This window comes from Hemiscyllium ocellatum, chromosome 21 (genome assembly GCF_020745735.1).
Source record: "Hemiscyllium ocellatum isolate sHemOce1 chromosome 21, sHemOce1.pat.X.cur, whole genome shotgun sequence".
NCBI classification, from domain to species: Eukaryota; Metazoa; Chordata; class Chondrichthyes; order Orectolobiformes; family Hemiscylliidae; genus Hemiscyllium; species Hemiscyllium ocellatum.
Genome location: NC_083421.1, coordinates 61,503,407 through 61,525,242, shown reverse-complemented (window position 1 = coordinate 61,525,242; position 21,836 = coordinate 61,503,407). Strand labels below are relative to the sequence as shown.

General features: G+C 47.3%; 1 protein-coding gene across 4 annotated transcripts in view; it reads left to right on the top strand.

Moving 5' to 3' along the window:
• nup214 (nucleoporin 214) overlaps positions 1-4,571 on the top strand; it is a 187,973-nt gene extending 183,402 nt beyond the window's left edge. For all 4 annotated transcript variants that reach the window (XM_060841579.1, XM_060841580.1, XM_060841581.1 and 1 more), the window contains one exon: positions 4,335-4,571. In XM_060841579.1, the coding sequence (XP_060697562.1) occupies positions 4,335-4,371 (37 nt within the window). In that variant the 3' untranslated portion in view covers positions 4,372-4,571. The remainder of the gene's footprint in view (positions 1-4,334) is intronic.
• Positions 4,572-21,836: the final 17,265 nt, after the last annotated feature.

Genomic DNA, 21,836 nt, shown 5'->3' with positions numbered 1-21,836 from the left:
ACCCGTAAACCTGGCTCCTGCCTCTCTGCATCTTGCACTATCAGCAGAACCTATTTCATTCTTCTGTGATTTTTTCAACTTTTCCTTAAATGTAGCTCTGCTTTTCACCTCACCCACCTAATGAGACACCATCGTTTTCCCTGAAATATTCCTTTCAACCATCACTCCTGCCCTACAATATCTTCCAGTCTGGCACCAACTCTATTTTAAAATTATTCATTTTGCTTTTAAATCTCTCCAAAGCCATGTTCCTTACTAGTTCTGTGACCAAGCCTTGGACAGTTCTGCACTCCCTCAGTTTTGATCTCCTGCACATTTCTCTGTTTTATTCACTCTGCTTTTGTATGCCTGAGCTTCACCCTCTGAAAAATCTCTCCTGACCCTGTCCACCTCTCTGTCACTCTCTCCTAACCCTGTCCACCTGTCACTCTCTCCTAACCCTGTCCACCTCTCTGTCAGTCCCTCCTCACCCTGACCACCTCTCTGTCACTCCCTCCTAACCCTGACCACCTCTCTGTCATTCTCTCCTGACCCTGACCACCTCTCTGTCACTCCCTCCTAACCCTGTCCACCTCTCTGTCACTCCCTCCTCACCCTGTCCACCTCTCTGTCACTCTCTCCTGACCCTGTCCACTGCTCTGTCACTCTGTCCTCCTTTAAGACAGTTCTTAAAACCTGCCTCTTCACTGAGCTTTTGGTGATTGTCCCTAATATCTCTATGAGGCTCTTTAGCAGATTTAGCTTGATAAAGCTCCCATGAAGAATTATTGAAGGTTTTGTCACATTTTACAAGCACCACTTAAGTGTAAATCCAGCGTCATTATAGTATTGAATTCTCTCTGAGTTTATTAGTGACGACCTTATTTTGGGATCTTTTGTTTTGAACTTCTCCCCAAGTGGAAATACCTCTGCATTTACCAAAACTCTTCAATAATTGTTAACACCTTCATTAGGTCACCCCTCATTCCTCACTTTTATAAAGAGAAAACCTGCAGTTTGGTTAGTCCTAACCCCTCAGCTCAGATACCATTCTTGAAAATTAATATCTTGTGTACCTTCTCGTGTGGTACTTTGATATTTTGTTTTATAATTTGAAGACTGGAACTGGGCACAGCACTCAAAATCCATCCTTCAATGTACCACCCCTGAGGTTTGGCCAACTTGGGAAGGCCTTTGCAGATTAGCACTTATCCACGAAAGTTAGTTGTAAAATATTTAAATAAAAACATAAATACCGCTTAGCTTCAGATCTTTCGGTCCAAGTACTGAGTGCATAATATAATACAGTCAACTCAATTCCAAGTTGCTCAGTTCAACTGATCCAGCTCCAGTTTCCATTCCGAAACTGAATTCCCAATTTACCCAGTTATCATTGATTCACATCAGTCAGTGTCAAAGCCCACTTTGAATGACCATGTCTGGACTGCAATCCTCGTCCAACAGCAACTGTCTGGGGGAGCCAGGTGCCCACCATATTCCAGAGAGAGTGAGATCATAGCAGTAAACTAGGAGAGACGTGCAGAGTCCCATCAAACCAGCCCACTTCGCCTGTCAGACCCTATAGCAGCTATTCCCTTACAGGGAAAGGTATAATATGTGGTGCACGTAAACTACTGTTCATGGACGTGTTCTGCTGTTTGCATAATACAGGATTACAATTAGATAGGGTCAGACCAGAACAAGGAAATTCCCCAAGAAATTGCCGTGTGATTGATTAATTCATGACTGTCCTTTTGGATTCTGAACGTGGGTGATAGAATTGGCTTTTTATATCATCTGAAGAGTGTAATCTGGCCCTTGAGAAATCCCTTGATGTCAGAATATCTGACCAGGTAATGAGAGTGAGTGGCTGCTGTTGAAGCAATAGGGTGCTGTCAGATGAAAAGATTGTTCTGAGTCAAAACCGGGTCCTTTTTAAAGGGAAATAATAGTTAAGATTGAACCTGCAAAATCTTACTGCATCCAGTAGGTCTTGGAGTCATACAACTCAGAAACAGACCCTTCAGCCCAACTCGCCCTCACTGACCAGACATCCCAATCTGACCTCGTCCCATTTACCAGCACTTGGCCCATATCCCTCTAAACCCTTCCTATTCATATACCCATCCAGATGGCATTTAAATGTTGTAATTGTACCAGCCTCCACCACTTCCTCTGGCAGCTCATTCCATACACGTCCCACCCTCTGTGTGAAAAAGTTACACTCGAGCCTTTTTTAAAAGATTTCCCCTCTCACCTTAAACCTAGGCCCCTCTAGTTCTGAACTCCCCCACCTGAGGGAAAAGTCTTTGTCTATTTAACCTATCCATGCCCCTCATGATATTATGAACCTCTATAAGGTCACCCCTCAGCTCTGACGCTCCAGGAAAAACCACCCCAGCCTATGCAGCCTCTCCCTGTAGCTCAAATTCTCCAATCCTGGCAACATCCTTGTAAATCTTTTCTGCACCCTCTCCGGTTTCACAGCATCCTACCGATAGAAAGAGGGGCCAGAATTGTACGCAGTATTCTAAAAGTGACCTCACCAATGTCCTGTACAGCCGCAACACGACGTCCCAACACGTATACTCAATGTTATACTCACGATGAAATGAATGGAATTTTACTGTGGATTATTTATATCGAATGTTCCATTTTTAAAATTCAGGAAACCCTTGGATGTGACCAGAAATGTCTTCGCCTGCTCCTAAAGGTGTAGAATGTCGAGTGAGGCAGATGCCAGTCTCTGTGATTTGCCAAGTTACTTGAATTCAGACCTGCGGGTAGAAAGTTGTCCAGGGAACGGTGCCCACAGCCAATCCCAAAACCAAGTCAGGAAAAGGCCACCAGCTGCCATCGTGTGGGGGGAGGGCTATCCATACTTTCCAGCGAGTGACTAAGGAGTGGTCATGATTGCGTCTCAGTGAGCTCCCATTGGCACACGGCCAACACCAGCTGAGGAAGAAACACCTTTAACAACCTCGGAATATTCCAAAGCACCTCAGGCATTTTAAGTATTACTGAAATGTAGTCAGTGTTGTAATTTAGGGAACGTGACAGCCAGCTTGGCACAGAAAGTTCCCGTAAGCAACAACGTGAGCACAGCAATTTGGTTTTGTTTTGAGTGAGGGAGAGCAATTGACCAGGGTACTGGGCAAATGCTCCCTTTCGTGAGGAGACCCAGGACCTTTTATGACCACCTGAAGGTGGCAGTGTGGAGCCTTGGTTGAATGGGACCTCTGTGCTGCCCTGGGTGTTTCAGCCTAAATTTTAAACTCCTCCCTGGAGTGATTCTTCAGTCCAAAACATTAAGCCTCCAAGACAAAGTCATTGCTCTCTCGGGCTCAAGTGTTACAGTTTAGAACTTGCAGGAAATGCCTCTCCCGGTAACCAGGATGTGGAGGTGCCCCGGGTTGGACTGGGGTGGACAAGGTCAGAAGTCAGACCACACCAGCTTATCGTCCTACAGGTTTGTTTGAAGTCACAAGCTTTCGAAGTGACCTTCACCTGACAAAGTGGGGGAGGGGGCATTAAGAAAGCTTGTGATTTCAAATAAACCCATCGGACTATAACCTGGTGTCGTTGGAGTTCTGACCCTCTCCCAGGAACCACCAGGAAATCTTGATCGCTGTTGTCAAGGAAGTCCTGGAGATTTTATTAAATTGGTCCACATTTCTGCCTGCCCATCCCAGAAAGAGCCCCTTCCCCTCCCAGGACGTTGCCTGATAGTGCCCGGGCTGTCTGTGCATCACTCACTGTGATCCTGTTACCCTGCTGTCCTTTTCATGTTTTCATAAGTTCACTTTATAACAGATTGGAATGAAGGTGCAGGGGAGAACAAACAGCTGAAATTGCCCAAAGCTGTTTTCCTGATGTAGATTTACAGCGTAGGAAATCCTTCCTCATTTCGAGGCATTGCACAGCACGGGAGGGAGATCAGTTGGAATACCTCTGTAAAATCTCTGCTGTGACTCCCTCCGCTCTGGGGGCAATCCCAGTTTCTGTAGTCTTCCCACGCGATTGAAATCAATTTGCTTCCACTTTTAACCAGAATGAGGGGAAGAGTTTGTGCACTTGCCGTGGGACAGTTTTGCTCTTTTAAAAGAGCAACATAAGCAGCCAATTCTCCCACTCCCCACACCCCTCCCTCCACAAAACAAAAACTGAAGTCTGTTTTGTGTCCCTGATTTAAAAAGGGTGACTGAAGTGGGGGGAGAGGAATGTACAATTTGCACCTTGGGAAATCTCGTCAGTAGTTAATAAGCGAACAGCTATTTTCTGAGAGTTGCTGGATTACTGCTTGACTTTGAGGGGGGGTGTTTTATTCTGCCTCAATGTTTTTCTTCTTCTTCCAGGTCCAGCCAGTCATTCACCAGTGGATGGAGGGGTTGAATTCTAAACAGCATTGCTTGATACGTTTTATAAACTGTACATAGCTATACAGATATATAATGTGTTGAGGTACCCTTGGTAACCCAAGAGGGTGGTATACTTTACAGAGAATCATAAACTGCAAATTAATCAAGTCCCCGTTGATCGCTTCAATAAATTAGATTAAATCATGTTTGTTACTTTGAGATATGTCTTTGTCACATGATGTCATATTAATGACATTTTATCAAATAAAAATGATATTTTAAATTATCCCTAGCTTCTCACTTTGTTCATGAAAGTCTTCACCCTTTATCCTTTTCACCCTCCCACTGTTGCCGTGTGTCATTTTGTTATTCCCAGACTTGCATAGTGTTGGAATGACTTTCATTGTTGGCCATATCATCCCTCCCTATCGTCCATCATCCTTTCTCCTAACACTGCTGCAAAGACCCTGGGATGATCAGCGTCAGAAATGTGAGTATGTTTATGTATTGTGTCTCTTATCACAATGTGTTTTCCAGCCAATTAGTTCTGATGTAAATACTAGGACAGGAACCAATCGAGGAGTTCATTTTATATATGGCAAGCAGCCAAAGATTGAGCAGTTCATTTCAAAGTTCATCAACTTTGAAATGAAAGTTGGTCCCGAAATCTATGGAGAGCTTGCATCTTTGCATCTAGTGTCTCATCAGCCAATTAATGGCTATTGATCAATACATTGAATTGGCAGTTCCCATTAGCATTGTGTCACACTAGCAGGATGATGAATCTGATAGATCTTTGTCTGTTTACGTTTGGGCAGTTCCTAAATTCAGATGGTACTGTCGCCTGTTAAAAGCTCTTGATATCTTTTCATAATGGCTTTGCCAATTAGCAAGACACACCATCAAAGGAGATACAGCGGTATCCCAGTGTCATAAACTTCTTATTGGTTTATTCGTTCATGGGATTGGCCAAACCAGCATTTATTGCCCGTCCCTAATTGCCCAGAGAACTGTTAGGAGTCAACCCTATTGCTGTGGGTCTAGAGTCACACATAGGCCAGACCAGGGTAAGGATGGCAGTTCCACTTCCTCAAGGATATCAGTGACTGAGACAGTTGGTTATTCCCAACACTCAACAATGGATTTATGGTCATCGTAAACTCATCATTCCAGATCTGTATTGAATTCAGCCTCCACCACCTGCCCTGGTGGGATTTGAACCCAGGTCCCCAGCACATTAACAGTCCAGTGCTAATACCACTAGGCTGTTGCCTCCCCATATGGCACAGACGTTCAGCCATTTGAGCCATGTCCCTTTCCTCCCCCCTCTATCAGTACAGCCCTGTACACCTATTTTTTATCATTCTGAAGTCATTCCTTGTCTCCTCATGCACCACTCTTGTAGGTAGAGAGTTCTGGTGCAGTGCTGTCTCTGCAAGTCTCCATACAGCACCCTCTCGTATCCCTATAACCCTGCATCTACCAACCATGGCCAATCCACCCTGACCTGCACCTCTTTGGACTGTGGGAGGAAACCCACACAGACACAAGGAGAACATGCAAACTCCACACAGTTATTCGCCCGAGGCTGGAATCGAACCCAGGTCCCTTGGCATTGTGAGGCAGCAGTGCTAACCACCGAGCCACCGTGTCCATTCTGCTTTGGTCCCTGACGCTGTGCTTCTCTTCCTGCCCCTCCCCCACTCCTACCCAGTTCTCACCCCAATTTGTGCTCTTCCTCCACTTCATTCTCTAACCACGGTGACTGCTGTTGGTATCCCACCCTCTGTGCACCTGGTATTCCTCCCATTCATTCTGCTCGGCAAGCACAATGGCTGAAACCATGAATTTCCTGCAGAATAATATGGGTGTCATGGCTGTGGCCCTGATAAAAGGCAGAGGGATGACTGTTCAGCACTCCCACATCTTAATGTCATTATGAGTTTGCAGATATGCACATGGGATTATGGCAATAACATGAATTAGGTAGAAACTCAAAACTTTATCTGAAGATCCAGCCGCAGGTGTAGTGAATAGACAGGTAGCAATTCCATTCTATGACACTATCGGGGTTCATGTAGATAGGGAATAAAGCACATCACGGAGAACGTGCATGAGCCAACCATCAACTCTGGTTGTGGGAGAAACAGTAAGGGTGTGTGGTGGCAAGGAGAGGGGGAACACGGTGTCGTAATCTCAGAATTTACTGCAGGGAAGGATGACACTGACCCCAAACTTTCCCTGGATTTATTGACTGTCACAAGCATAGACATGATCACACGGTGTTGCCAGCAAATCTTTTCTGATCAACATGTTCAGAGATGTTATGCACACACCTCTGGAGCAAGTGGGACTTAAGTCCACAATTCCTGGCTGGGAGGTAGGGACACTACCACAAGAGCGCCCTGCCAAAACCGTACAAGGGTGAAGGCGCTCGGCCTACGCCAAGGCGCTGGAGAATTTGCAGCTGTTCTGCTTTGTCTAAGCTGATAAAATGGGGGGGTTCAGAATTACAAGGACATTTTAGAGAGTAAATGAGAACTTCTTTCCAGTTGTAACAGTAATTTGGGAACACGTACTTAAGGTAGTTCTCAAAACGCAAATTCAGGAGTTGGCTGTGTTTTTTGATACACAGTGCTACATCAGCATGTGCTACCTGAAAGATTGGTCAAAACATGTTGAATTTTGAGGATACTGGACAGGTTAGATGCTCAGAGTTGTTTTCTGGGAGAGATCTAAAAGTTGGCAGCACGGTTTAAGAGGTCTTCCATTGAAGAGAGAGGTGAGAATTCTTGCCTCACGTGGTTTTGAAGAGTGCAGGCATCTCTTGGCGAGATGGCAGTGGAGGGTGCACCTTTACAAGGCTCGGTTAAGTAGGTCTTTTGGTAAACAAGCAAGTTCAGGGGTCACTGGTGTCGATAGGAGACAGGAGCTGAGACCACAACCAGCTCAGTCACTACCTGACTGAGTCAGCTCAAAGGGCCTTCTTCCACTCCTGTGTTCCTGTTGGAGTTGATTTTTTCATAAAGAATTTGGTGATCTACTTGAAAAGGGAAAAAAAAGCTGCAGTGCCACAAGGAAACTCCGAGGGAAAGGAGTCAAGGGGGTGGTGCTTGAAAATCACAACGGGTCAGCAGTATCCGAGGAGCAGGAGAATCCATGTTTCATCACGAATGAGGCTGGGAGCCTCGGGGGTGAAGAAATAAATGGGAGGGGGGTGGGGTTGGGGGGAGGGTAGCTGGGAATGTGATAGGTGGACGGAGGTGGGGGGAAAGATGATAGGTCAAAGGGGAGGGATAGTTGAGAAGGAAGATGGACAGATGGGACAGGTCATGAGGACGGCGCTGAGCTGGAGGTGGAGGGAGGGGAAATGAGTAAACTGGTGACGTCCACATTGATGCCCCGGGGTTGGAGTGTTCCAAGCGGAAGATGAGGCGTTCTTCCTCCAGGCGTCAGGTGGTGAGGGAGCGGCAATTGAGGAAGAGGCCCAGGGCCTTCATGTCCTCAGCAGTGTGGGAGGGGGAGTTGAAGTGTTCAGCCATTGGGCGGTGGGGTTGGTTGATGTGGGTGTCCCGGAGATGTTTTCTAACGTGTTCCGCAAGTAGGCGTCCTGTCTCCCCAATGTAGAGGAGACCGCATCTGGAGCAACGGATACAGTAAATAACGAGTGCTAAAGTGCCGGTGAAACTTGCAAGGGAAGGGAAATGAGGCTTGTTGTTTAAGAAGCCAGTACAGGCGGATGTGTGAAAGGCCTCTTCCTGTGATGTGTGATATCATCCACAATCGAGTGATCTCTGTCACAGCAACACACTAAAGGCTGGAATGTACCAATCCCTAAATGTCAGGCATCTCGGAGGTCAAACGAATTTATTTCTAAACCTAAACCTACAGTAATCAATAAAAGCTGCCTTCTCCTTTAACAGAGGGTGAAGCTTTTAAATTCAGTCAGCGAAATCCACAATCTAAATTCAGAGTTCTTTCTACTGTGTGTAATTTTAAATAGCTTATAATTATATATTTATCAGCCGCAGATGGCCAAAGTTAAATTCAAAGGCGAGTTCTCGAGCTGCAGTGTGCTGTTGAAAACAGTGTTACTGGAAGTTTGCTGGGTTTAATTTACACACCATACAACAGCAGCTTTTCCTATTTCCTAATCAGTGAGAGTTCCTGCCTCTCAAATTTGTTGCACTTGATTTCTGCAGCGAGCTCAGGCCACCATGTGCTGTTTCCCCTCTTGGTGCCCACCTTCCTGGCTCTTGACTTAACTGCGGCCACAGTTCCTCAGAAACTGCTCAAAACAAAATGGCTGCTGCAATGACACAGCCAGCTTTGGAAATCCCCCAGTTAGACAGTGAAAATACCACATCCTGACACCTGTCCTGGTTTCCTCCACCCGATGAAACTTGGCTTGGATACTAACACATTGTTGTGTTCTCCCGACACGCAGCCCATGTTCATTGACTTGTGCTGTCTGGCAATTTGGGCAACTCCTCATTTATAATGCTGACCATTGGTTTCACATTCTTCTGTGGGCTCACCCTTTCTTACCAGCTACAGCCCCACAACCCTTCCATCTGGTTCCCGGATATCATTCAGGGAAGGAAGTTGCCATTTTTACCTGGTCTGGCCTATGTGTGACTCCAGACGCACAGCAGTGTGGTTGACTCTTAACCACCCTCTGGGCAATTAGGGATAGGCTATAAATGCTGGCCCAGCCAGTGACATCCTCATCCCATGAATGAATAAAGAAGCAAAAAAAACCCTCTCTCCCCCCGTCTCCAATTTTTGTCCTTTCCAGACATTGGTTTCCCTCGCTGTATCCGTACCTTAAACTCTTGGCCCCTCAGTTCTGGAATTCCCTCACTACATTTCTCCACTTCTCAACTGCTCCTCCCCAAAACCTTCCTGCACTCACGGGAGGCGCGATATAAATAAATGCAAGTTTTTGTTTAAGTCTCTTTGACCAAGCTTTTGCCTGAACCCTAATGGCTCCTCCGTGCTCCAGTGCTAAACTTTGTTTGATACCGAACGTTAAAGGCCCTGGTGTGAATTCAAATTGCTTCAGAAAGTTAGCGGCAGAAGTAGCTCAAGGAAAACAATTGTTGCACAATCTTAAATCGTGTGACTTGCACAGGCCCGCAATCAAGGCGATTTCGCTGTTGTGAAACGAACTGATGCAACAGGATCTCATCGGCACAGGATCGGGAAGTGCAAGCATTCAAAGATAGAAGTTGTGAAGCAAGACTATTGGATGTGGTCTGAAGCCGGTTGATAAATGTAGCTGCCTCTCCCAGTTTGATGCCTGACTTGCCTCAATGTAGTGTGAGCAAACGAGGCATTCATCAGCTTGTCCCATGTGCAAATCACATTCTCCATGTGGCAACCGAGCTGTCATTAAACAGATGCATCGTGTGACTTGATTAAACACTGGGCTAACTTAACAAGCACTTATCTCCCAAATATAAACCTGAGTCCCATTGGGTTTCCTGTGTGCCTGCCATATCACAGCTGTTTACAGTATACAGAAAACTGAAGGAGAGAGGGGGAAAACAAAGTGAGAGACTCTCACCTTCCATGCTTCAGGATTGTTAAGGAGCTTTGAAACCTCTGAGTTATTTCTGTAGTGTTGTTCCTGTTATAATGTAAGATGTGTGGCAGCTAAGATAACCATCAAACTGCCAAAACCGCAATGGTGACCAGTTAATCTGCTGTTTCATTGTTAGAGTGATTTCTCAAAGAGAATGTAGGGTGAAAATATGTTTGTACTTGCTGAATGATTCTTCACGAGCGATAAATGTTTACTGGGACATCACAGCGCGCTCCCCTTCGTGATGTTTACCACCGAGTCATCTTCATCCACCAAAGCCAGCGAATGAGGCCTTGCTGTAACACCTCCCTCTGATACTGCAGTCTACTCTTTACACTCAAGTGAGGTGAGACCCTGAGCCCATAGCTCTGACCACAGATAGAGGGGTGTTGGAGGCTTCTGGGTGAAGGGACTTGGTCAAAGGGCAATGTGGGACAGTGCCTTTTGAGAACAGAGCACACAATCGACAAGCTGAAAAAGCCAAGAGGCACAATGCTATGGACTGAGTGAGGTGGAATGGGGCGCACAGAGAACATGGCAGATACATCCAGAGACAGATGTGGGAGAGCTTGGGGGTTAAATATTGAGAAGGGCTCCAATGTCTGTGCAAGATGTTGCTTTAAGGAGCTTCAGTTATTCAAAAGTGTAAAAGATGAGGCTGAAACGTTTGCATCTATCCTTGACCAGAGCTGCCAGGTCAGTGATCCCCCTCGGCCTCCTACACAGGTCTCTTGCATCAGAGTCTTTAGTCAATTTGATTCACTCCACGTGAAATTAAGAAACGGTTGGAGGCACTGGTTACTGCAAAGGCTATGGGCCCTGCTGTATTCCGGCAATAGTACTGAAGACATGTGCTCCAGAACTTACCACACCCCTAACCAAATTGTTCAGTGCCTTTACCACACTAGCATCTACCTGACAATATGGAAAATCATCCAGGTGTGTCCTGTACACGTACAATAGGACCGATCCGACCGAGTCAATTACCTCCCCAGGGGATTATTTGCATCCACCTGTAAGGATGTTTGGGGCCACAGTTTAATGTCTCAACCGACAGCCCCAGAGACCCTTCCTCCATCGTTCTCATGCTGGCCTCGATTAGGACTTAGCTACTATTCTACAGAGATAGAGCGCACTCTCCCTCGTGTCCTGCCCAACTGCTGACCCTGAACCAACATCATCACAAAACAGATTAAACAGAGCTTCAGTCCCACTGCTGCCTGTGGGATCTTGCTATGCCAGTTGACACACTTGGTGCAGTCACAGTAGGTACATCGATCATGCAGCTGAAACCACGGCCTTCTGATCATGAGGTCAGTTTTAAAAGTTATTTTACTTGGTTGTGGGTGTTGCTGACTGGGCCGTCCTTAATTGCCCTGGGGGAGGTGGTGGTGAGGCAGTGCCTTGAGCTGGTGCTGTCTGAGGGGTGTATGTACGCTGTGCCATTAGGGAGGCAGCTCCAGAGTTTTGACCCAGCGACTGTGAGGGAATGGCAAAATATTTCCCAGTCAGGCCAGTGTGTCAGGCTTGGAAAGGAAGTTGCGAGTGATGGTGCAAACAACTGAAACAAGGTGATATAACCTGAGTAAGCACTCTGCTGCTGATGGAAGGAAACATGATTTAACCACACTCGCTCTGTGCACTCTCAGCTCTGCATTCTAATTTATTGTTGCAAGCTTTTTAGCTCATTAACCACATAAATTCTGAGCTTGTTTAACCTCGATTTTAGGTGCTTGAGAAGTGAATAAATTGAGATCTTAAAAAAGACAAAGGGATTTGGTGGGTTAGACAGCGAGGAACTGAGTCCTGAACAAGCTTGAGAGTTAGAGCCAGACTGCTCAGGGGTTCTGTCAGGAGGAACTCCATTAGCTGTAGGATACAGGAAGTCTCAAGTACGCTTTTCCCAGACATATGTGCGGGTTAGTTTGATCTCTGAAGAATAAGGAGCAGCTGAGCCAGGGCTGCGGTTCTCCATTGCTGGTCTGCCAGAACCATCCCCCTGAAGTGTAGCCATCGACTGGGCCTGCATGGCCTCATGGGAAATGACAGTCTTGTCAACGAGAAGAGGCATTGAACAGCCAGTAGCATTTTGCAAGTTACAGACTAGTTAGAGCTGAAAATGTGTTGCTGGAAAAGCGCAGCAGGTCAGGCAGCATCCAAGGAGCAGGAGAGTCGACGTTTCGGGCCGGAGCCCTTCATCAGGAATGAGGAGAGGGTGCCAGGCAGGCTAAGATAAAAGGTAGGGAGGAGGGACTTGGGGAAGGGGTGTTGGAAATGCGATAGGTGGAAGGAGGTCAAGGTGAGGGTGATAGGCCGGAGTTGGGTGGGGGCGGAGAGGGGCAGTGGGAGCAGCCTGTCTTGCCTACTTGCAGAACGTTTCAGGGAACACCTCTGGGACACCCAGACCAACCAACCCAACTACCCCATGGCTCAACACTTTAACTCTCCCTCCCACTCCACCAAGGACATGTAGGTCCTTGGACTCCTCCATCGCCAGACCATAACAACACGACAGTTGGAGGAAGAGCGCCTCATCTTCCGCCTGGGAACCCTCCAACCACAAGGGATGAACTCAGATTTCTCCAGTTTCCTCATTTCCCCTCCCCCCACCTTGTCTCAGTCAAATCCCTCGAACTCAGCACCACCCTCCTAACCTTCAATCTTCCTGACCCCTTCCTGACAATGAGGAATCTGTAAGAGAGAGATACAATCTGAGCATCTGACACACGATGCCCCAGATATGAAGACAGGGTGCCATCTGAAACCCTGGAACAGGAGCAAGAAGCCACTCTCCCAACCCTTGCTCTGGATCCTCCATTCTGTCAGACCTTGGCTATTCTTCTTTTTCAACTCCACCTACTTTCTCTTTTCCCATTTCCTTTGATTCCTTAGTGACCAAATAAAAAAATGGCCTAGAACATACTCAGCGTCCGAACAGTGCCAGCTCTCTACGGGCCATGGGTCCCAGAAATTTGCCACCCCCATCCGAGTGAAGACACTTCATCTCCGTCTGAAATGACCAGCCGCTGATGTTGAAGCCACGGTGGGTTACGGTGAAGGGTGAAGGGTTCCCTGCTCTCTGATTGTGTGTGTTCTTTCTGTCTGAAGAGAGGAGGCACGTTTACAGCAAGAGCCTCTCCCCCTTCCTTCAGCTGTCTCGTTCTGTTTGAGCAGGAAGCAGGTGGTTCGGCCTTGTCCCTCTCCTCGAATTTGAAGGAACTAAAATTAACCGTCGCTCCAGTGAGAGGCTCAGCACAGATTCCAGCCTGGGGCTTCTTTTAGAAACCAGATATCTCACGGTTTTACAGCTTGTCCTTGGGAACGTGGCCAGATCCTGGGAATGTGTTGCACATGGATTCCGAAGCACTCAGCCATTGGGACGCTGCTGGATGTTACCTGGTGGGGTGACCTTTGCTTGACATTGTTGTGCTGGGGTCAGGAGAGTATGAATCTCTGTGAAGATTTCCATCAACAGCGAGATTCTGTTCCCATCAGGGTCTCAGGGATAGATAGACAGAAAGAATCAATTCTGTTTGCACTGTGTGCACTTAATGAATGGAGCAGTGAGATCATTTTGTCAAGTTGTGTAATTATCCTTTGTGACATTAAAGTATAGATGTTGGTGACACTGAGTTCATGAATCCACTGTCTCTGTGCTGGCTCTGTTTTTAATTATTCACTCATGGGAGTGTGGGTATCACTGGCTGAGCTCAGTATTTATTGCCTGTCCCTAGTTGCCCCTTGAAAGGGTGGGGGTGAGCTGCCTTCTGAACTGTTGTAATCCCCCTGCTGTAGGCTGACCCACAATGCCCTTAGGGAAGGAATTCCAAACTGTTTAACAGACCAGTACAAAACTACACCCACTGCCCCCAACACCAGCTCCCCGTGATTTTTTCAACATTTTTCTATTTTTTTTCCCTTAAAAGATGTAACAGCTTCTGCCTTAATGATTGCTGTGGCAAAACTTTTCATTATGATATTTCTCTCTCTCTCTCTCTCTCTCTCTCACTCACATATTCTCACTTGCTTTCTCTCATGGTCCCTCATTCATTCACTCTCTCCTTCACTCACTCCTCCCTCCAGACCTCAGATTCTTTGCCGTCAGATGCACAGAAGTTTTGGCCCTGAAAATCCCTCCCATAACTTCTCTGCTCCCCTCTCCTTATTTAACATCTTCCTTAAATGCTACCTCCTAGAGTCATAGAGACGTACAACACGGCAACAGACCCTTCTCAATCATGCAGATCTCTTTGATTAATCTTTAGCTCACCTATCCTAACATTCCTGATGTGGCTTGGTATCAAATACTGGGAGGAACCTTGGGATGTTCTGCTTTGTTAAAAATGCTACATGGATAGAAATATTTGTTGAAATATTATTTTCTGATAGAAATCCTGACTGACCTGCCTGGGATCTCTTCACTCTGCCCTGATTGAAATAGCCCCAGTTTCTCAACCATTAACCAATTTACATGTAATCCCTGAGCACCTGCCTTAAAATAACAGAAAGGAATATTGAACCAGCCCATTAATTGCTAATAAAACTGGGATAACTTCAATGTCATGGGTACCTGGGAGTGGACAGTTGGATTCTGAGACTCAAGACAAATTTGAAACTGTTCAATTTGAATGGAATTGCGGCCAGACACTATAACGTTTAAATAAACCTCAGAATGCTCTCCTTAGGAAGGAGTTTTTTTTTAGATTAGATTACTTACAGTGTGGAAACAGGCCCTTCGGTCCAACAAGTCCACACCGACCCGCTACAGCGTAACCCACCCAGACCCATTCCCCTACATTTACCCCTCCACATAACACTACGGGCAATTTCCCATGGCCAATTCACCTATCCTGCACATCTTTGGACTGTGGGAGGAAACCCACGCAGACACGGGGAGAACGTGCAAACTCCACACAGACAGTTGCCTGAGGCGGGAATTGAATCCAGGTCCCTGGCGCTGTGAGGTAACAGTGCTAACCACTGTGCCACCGTGCCACCCACCAACGTGAACTTGAACTTCACAGAGTCCCCGATGTGTTTGACAGAGGCTCTGGGTGTGGTTTGTGCTGTAGTTATTGTGGGGAATCCCGACAGCAAGTTTGTGCAGAGCACGTGCTGTGGACCACATCGACAGAATGGCCCGATAATGTGTTAGTTGTCATGGCTGAGGGATGTTGGGATGTTGATCCACTCTGACACATTCCCCCCTCTTGGATTTGATCTCAGTGTGTGTGTTAGTGACAGGTTTGGTGATTGCGGAGACGGGGAGAGCAGCTATTTTACTCACAGTCGTTTTGATCCACAACGTGGGACTGAGCCCACACAGCCTTCCATTCTTCTCATCTCCAGGATCTGCTGACTTCACTGTCCTCTTATTGGTTACTGCGAAGCCTCGTTCAAGGATGCCCACCTTGAAGTTCTCCTCCTCTCTCTACAAAGATCTCAGTGCGTCTCTCTCTCTCTCACTGCACTCCCTCAGTCCTCTCCTCTGCCCTGAAGTTCTTTAGCCACATCCTCAAGCAACCACACCACCCCATGGCCGAACATTTCAACTCCCCCTCCCACTCTGCCGAGTACATGGAGGTCCTGGGCCTCCTTCACCGCCGCTCCCTCACCACCAGACGCCTGGAGGAAGAACGCCTCATCTTCCACCTCAGAACACTTCAACCCCAGGGCATCAATGTGGAATTCAACAGTTTCCCCTCCCCCACCTCATCCCAGTTCCAACCTTCCAGCTCAGCATCACTCTCATGACCTGTCCTACCTCCCAATTTTCCTTCCCCCCTATCTGCTCAACCCTCCTCTCTGACCTATCACCTTTATCCCTACCTCCATCCACCTCTCGCACTCTCAGCTACCTTCTCCACCCCCAGCCCCACATCCCTCCCATTTATCTCTCCATCCTGGAGCTCCCAGCTTCATTCCTGATAAAGGGCTTTTGGCAGATTTTCCTGTTCCTTGGATGCTGTCTGACCTGCTGTGCTTTTCCAGCACCACTCTCAACAGTCTTCCATTCATGCCAACTGTCCCACCAGGAGATGGGGCCAATCTCAAACTGCCCACAGTGGGTAACGGTGGAAAACTGTTATAAAGTGGCTCTCATTTCTTAACCTGAGCTAGAAAAGGCATACACATGGGGTCAGGCAATAAACAGAGTTCCTCTCGCTGGGTTACTTGTTCGAGGTAAATTCTTGCTGGGTTCCCAACTCGATGTTAATAGCCTCTCGGGACGTTGCTGACATTGAGTTAGAGGGACGTTAGATTCCACTCTAGGGGTGTGTGTGTGTGTGTGTGTGTGTGTGTGTGTGTGTGTGTGTGTGTGTGTGTGTGTGTGTGTGTGTGTGTGTGTGTGTGTGTGTGTGACAGTGTGTGTATATGGGAGAGAGAGTGTGTGTGAGAGAGAGAGAGTATATGTGTGAGATTGTGTGTGTGTGTGTGTGTGTGTGAGAGAGTGAGAGAGAGAGAGAAGGCAGGGGCCAAATACTCCTGACTTCCAAAACACCTTCCAGCTCAATCTTCACACTGTCATTGTGAATCTCACCGGGAGATATTGCTGCTGCTGTTTCTGTCAGCAACTCAGTTCTCACTCCTTGGATGATGGTCAGAAAATGTACCAAATATTTCAAATGATTTGATAACAGTGACAACATCATAAATAAAAATAGAACTTTTTATAAAAATAGAGCCCATGAGCTTTTTAAGAGCAATCTGTCAGTGTGGCAGAGTGAGTATTGGAGTGCAGTGATTATCCGAGTTGTGTTTATCTCTATGCACTTCCCTTGCCCTCGACTATTTCCGCTCCCTGGTGCCCCCACCCTCAGTTACCTGCTGTCACACAATAATGGCCGCTGCAGCACACTGCACTGAAGCTGCCATCTTGGATTGGACCCTTCTCGGGCTTTTACCCCAGGCCCCTCCTGTCACGCCCCCTCTCCCTCTGGTTGTGCCCTGTTCCCCCATTGCCATCAGTTTTCAGTCTCACACCCCCACCCCTTCCCACAGCCAATCAGAAACATTGGGTCATTAACTGTCAATCCTCTTGGGGGCATTTAGGGATGAGCAATAAATCTAAATGCCACAGAGGGGTAAGTGCTAATGTACTGGAAACCACAGTGAGTCGGCCTTCCTGTTTTCCATCTGCGATTCCTTTTAGCAGCAGGAAAACGGGGAAATGAACACGCTATCATCCCGTCATCATTTCTCTGATGGGGCTGGCCATGTTCTGGGGATTAATGCGGGAAGACTTCAGGACAATCCGACGGGATTGGGAGGGATAGGCAAGTGGTTGATAACACCCAACACAGCCCCGCCCCTCCCCCCACCCTGAGGCTTAAACACTGAGTCAGTGTCTTTACTTATGGACTGTTCGGCACACACCAGATGTTAATCCTTCCCCTTTCGGTTCTATCCTCCCTTGGACACTTCCCCCTGAAACTAGGAAATTCTCCATGTGAGGAGCGTGTGGGTCAAACCTGGGCTCACTGCAGGAGAAGGGGGGGGTGGTGGGGTTAGGATCTTGGGTTCCGAAGTTTAGTTGCTCTTTCCCGAGATGTTGGGAGTCGCTTGAAAGGTCTTAATTGCCACGGATGTAGCAGTTATCTCAAAGCTTGCTAGATCCTCCATGATGCTGTTGTTTGGCACTTGTGTGACTCTCCGGGGGAACTTTTACCTACATTAAAGCTGTTCCATCAAATCCACTGCAGTGTCATAACCGTGAAGGAGCACTAACAAAACCTGCTCCAATTGTCCGGGACCTAGAAGGCGGTGTGTCATTTCGGTCTCCTTATCTGAAGAAGTCGTGGCGATGGAGGGGAGCGTAACAAAGGTTTACCAGATGGATTCCTAAAATCAGCACCAGCCCCTTCTGTGCCCCTACATTCCTCGTGAAGGGCTTATGCCTGAAACGTCGACTCTCCCACTCCTCGGGTGCTGCCTGATGTGCTGTGCTTTTCCAGCACCACACTCTCGTCTCTGACTCTCCAGCAGCCCTCGCTTTCTCTGGGTTCCTGAGGTGACAGGACTGATGTCTGAAGAGAGACTAGATTGGTTAGGTCTACATTCACTAGAGTCCAGAAGAACGATGGGGGCGATTTCATTGAAACCTATAAAATTCTAACAGGACTAGACGGGGTCAACATGGAAAGGATATTCCTGATGACCAGGGAGCCCAGAACCGAGGAGGGGTCACAGACTAAAGATACAGGAGAGGTCAGGGAGCATGGAGATGAGGAGAAATGTCTTCACCCAGAGAGTGGGAGCCTGTGGAATTCCCTAAGCCCAGAACATTGAACATTTTGAAGAAGGAGTTAGAAGTATTAGGTTTAAAGAGATCAAAGTGTGGGTGGGTGGTGAAGAGGGGGGAAGCAGGGAGGGTACTGTGATGAATGATCAGCTGTGATCATACTGAATGGCGGAACAGCCTCGATGGGCTGAATGGTCTATCCCTGTTACGGTTTTCAAAGTTTCTATCTGTCCAGTTGAGGGCAGTGTGTGATTTGGAGGGGGACTGGTAGGGGATGGTGCTTGTTGCTCTCTGTGAGGGAAGGTGAGGGTTTGGTCAGTGTTCACTCGCCTTGAGGGCTTGGACCATAATGCACTGTGCTTCCTCTCTGAAGAGGGTTCCTGTGCAGCGCTGGGCCTGTCCTCCAGCAGGCTGCTGTACGACTGAGAGGAGAGGCCTTTACTGTGGCCTCTGCCTGAGATTGTGCTTTCGGAGCCTGGGCCTGGGTCACCAAGAGATCTGGGCTGAAGTGAGCTTTTTATTCCCGATCTAGTCCTACAACATCGCAGCACAAACTGCTGCCAACCTGGTTAGACATACATCTTTAACCTAAATCCCTTTGCGTCCTCACTTCGCCCTTGGGCTGGAGCCTCCTCCAGTCCAACATCTTCACCCCTGAATCTAAAGAGCCGTCCATTCCTTTGGTGGCAGGGGGCCCCGTCTCTCTGGGCCCCAGCGTTTAAGGTAGTTGAGCCACCCCCACTGCTCCGTGAGTCCGACCTCTCACACCAAATGTTTGCTTACTCCTCCCACCGGTTCCTTCCTTATTTTCACTTTGGCATCTCCTTTCTTTATCCCATTGTACCTTGGCATGTTATCCCACTCGAAAGGCACTATGTAAATGCAAATACAGCAATTGTTGGAGGGATTCAGCATCCATGGAGAGGGAAACAGAGTCAGCATTTCGGGACAAGCGAGTCTTCATCAGAACTGAGCGTTCTGAAGAAAGGATCATGGACTCAAAATGTTAACTTTGCTTTCTCTCTCCACAGATGGTACCCGACCTACTGAGTTTCTCCAGTGATTTCTGTTTTCAGATCTCCACCATTCGCGGTTCTTTGTTTTACTGTGGAAATGCAACTTGTGATTGGAGGGAGGGGAATGGAACCTGCTGGCAGGTATTCAGGTGTGATAGTGGGACACGGGGTGAGGGGCGGACCAGCACTTGGCTGGAGCCGACCGGTTCTGGTCTGATTGTTGTATTTATCCTTGGGACCATTTCAATAGGGAAGGGTCCCATCACTTCCATCCCCACATTCAGATATACTGGCGACAGTGATGGGGAAGCATTGGGTGTGGGTGTGGGTTGGGGGGGGTGGGGCTGTGTCTGGGCATATATGTGTGCGTGTGTGGGTGGGTGGGTGTGTATATGTGTGGGTGTGGGTGTGTTTGTGTGTGGGGTGTGTATGTGTATGTGTGTGTGGGGGGTGTGGGGGTTGGGTGTGTATGTGGGTGTGTGTGTGTATGTTTGGGTGTGTATGTGTGTGTATATATGTTAGGGTGTGTATGTGTGGGGGTGTATATCTGGGTGTGTGTGGATATTTGAGTGTGTGTGGATGTGTGTGTGTAGGGGGTGTGTATGTGGGGTGTGGGTGTGGGCATGTGTATAGGGTGTGTGTATAGGGTGTGTGTGGGTGTGTGTGTAGGGTGTGGGTGTGTGTGTAGGGTGTGTGTGGGTATGTTTAGTGTGAGTGTGGGTGTGTTTAGGGTGAGTGTGTGTGTGTAGGGGTGTGGGTGTGTGTGTAGGTGTGTGTGTCTGTCTGTGAGTGCAAGGTGAGTGTGTAGGGGGTGTGTATGTGGGTGTGTGTGTAGGGTGTGTGTGTGTAGGGTGTGTGTGTGTGTGAGTGTGGGGGGTGGTGTGTGTGGGGGAGGGAGTGTTTGTGTGGGGGGTGGGAGTGGTGTGGTGTGCGCTCACCTCCACTCAAAAGAAAAACCTTAGTTAGATCTTAAATTAAGAAATGGTGGTGAAATGGGGGAAGAGCAAATCCTTTGGGTACGTTTTATTGGTAAAGATCCAAGATTTTGACAAAGGATGAAAGACTTGTGTTTCTTGTTGGCCGAGTGACTTCACTGTATCAGACCTTTTCAGGGCACCTTTCAGCTAATGAGGTGGTCACTGCTGTAATGTAGGAATCCCCCGCCTCCCTGACAGCAGCTTTAACACAGCGAATGGAATGTCAGCCTTTATTTAACCGTCAGACAGATCTGGGCATATCGATCCGCTGTGGCCTAAAAGTGGTAACACGGCTGGCCGAGGTGATGAAGAAGGCATATGGCATGTTTACCTTCATTGGCTGGGCATGGAGTACAAGAGTTGGCAAACCATGTTGCAGCTAAATAAAACCCTTGTTAGACCGCAGTTGGAATATTGTGTGCAGTTTTGGTTGCCCCACTATTAGAAGGATGTAGAAGCTTTGGAGAGAGTGCAGAGAAGGTTCACCAGGATGTTGACTGCTCTCGAGGGTATTGACAATGAGGGAAGGTTAAAGCGATGAGGGTTAGCATATTCCCCTGGATTTTCTCACAAATACGGTACACCTCAAAACTGAGAATTTCTGTAACACATGGCAGTCCTTTTTGGAATACCTTGAGACAGATTTATCTGTCACTCTAACAAGGGTTTTCATGTCGCTGTAACGATTGGGTTTGACGAGTCCAATATCCAGGGAGGAGGAACTGTAAACGTATGAGCGTTTTGTTTGGGCTGAGTTATTACTATTTATTAGTTTGTCATTGGTTATTTATTTAGTTAAAAGCCAGTTTGGTTTCTTTTTAATTCTATACTTTTCTATATATGTTTATACATTTGCATATGAGGGTGGGTAGGGGATTTTTAAAAATTATTATTTGTGTTTTTTGTACTGTTTTGAATTGTATTGTTTTGTACTTGTAATATTTTAAAATCAATTTTTTTCAATAAATATATATATAAAAAAGACGAGGGTTGCTTTCCCTGGAAAGATGGCAGCTGAGAGGAGACCTGATAGCAGTCTATGTGTTGCTGGTTAAAGCACAGCAGGTTAGGCAGCATTCAAGGAATAGGATTTCCTGCTCCTTGGATGCTGCCTGGCCTGCTGTGCTTTAACCAGCAACACATTTTCAGCTCTGATCTCCAGCATCTGCAGGCCTCACTTTTTACCTGATAGCAGTCTACACAATTATGAGAGGCATAGATAGGGTGGACAGTCAGAGGCTTTTCCCCAGGGTTGAAGTTTGAATTACAAAGGGGCACAGGTTCAAGGTGAGAGGGGGGAAGTTTAAGGGAGATGTGCAAGGGACATTTTTCACACAGAATGGTAGAAGCCAGGAACGCTATGCCAGGGAAGGTGGTGGAAGCAGAAACATTGGTGACATTTAAGAGGCATCTGGATGTTTATGTGAAGACGGACAGAATAGAGGGATTTGTACCGAATAGGGGCAGAAGGTTTGTAATTTAGTTTAGTTTGGGCGTGATGATCGGCACAGGCTTGGAGGGCCGAAGGGCCTGTTTCCGTGTTGTACTTCTCCTTGTTGTTTGTTCTCTTTGTATTTCAAAGGGATTGGATGTTAAGAATAGGGCAGTCTTGGTAAAATTACGCAAGGCATTAGTCAGACCAAAGCTGGTGCTGTGTACTGTTTTGTTCCCTTATTT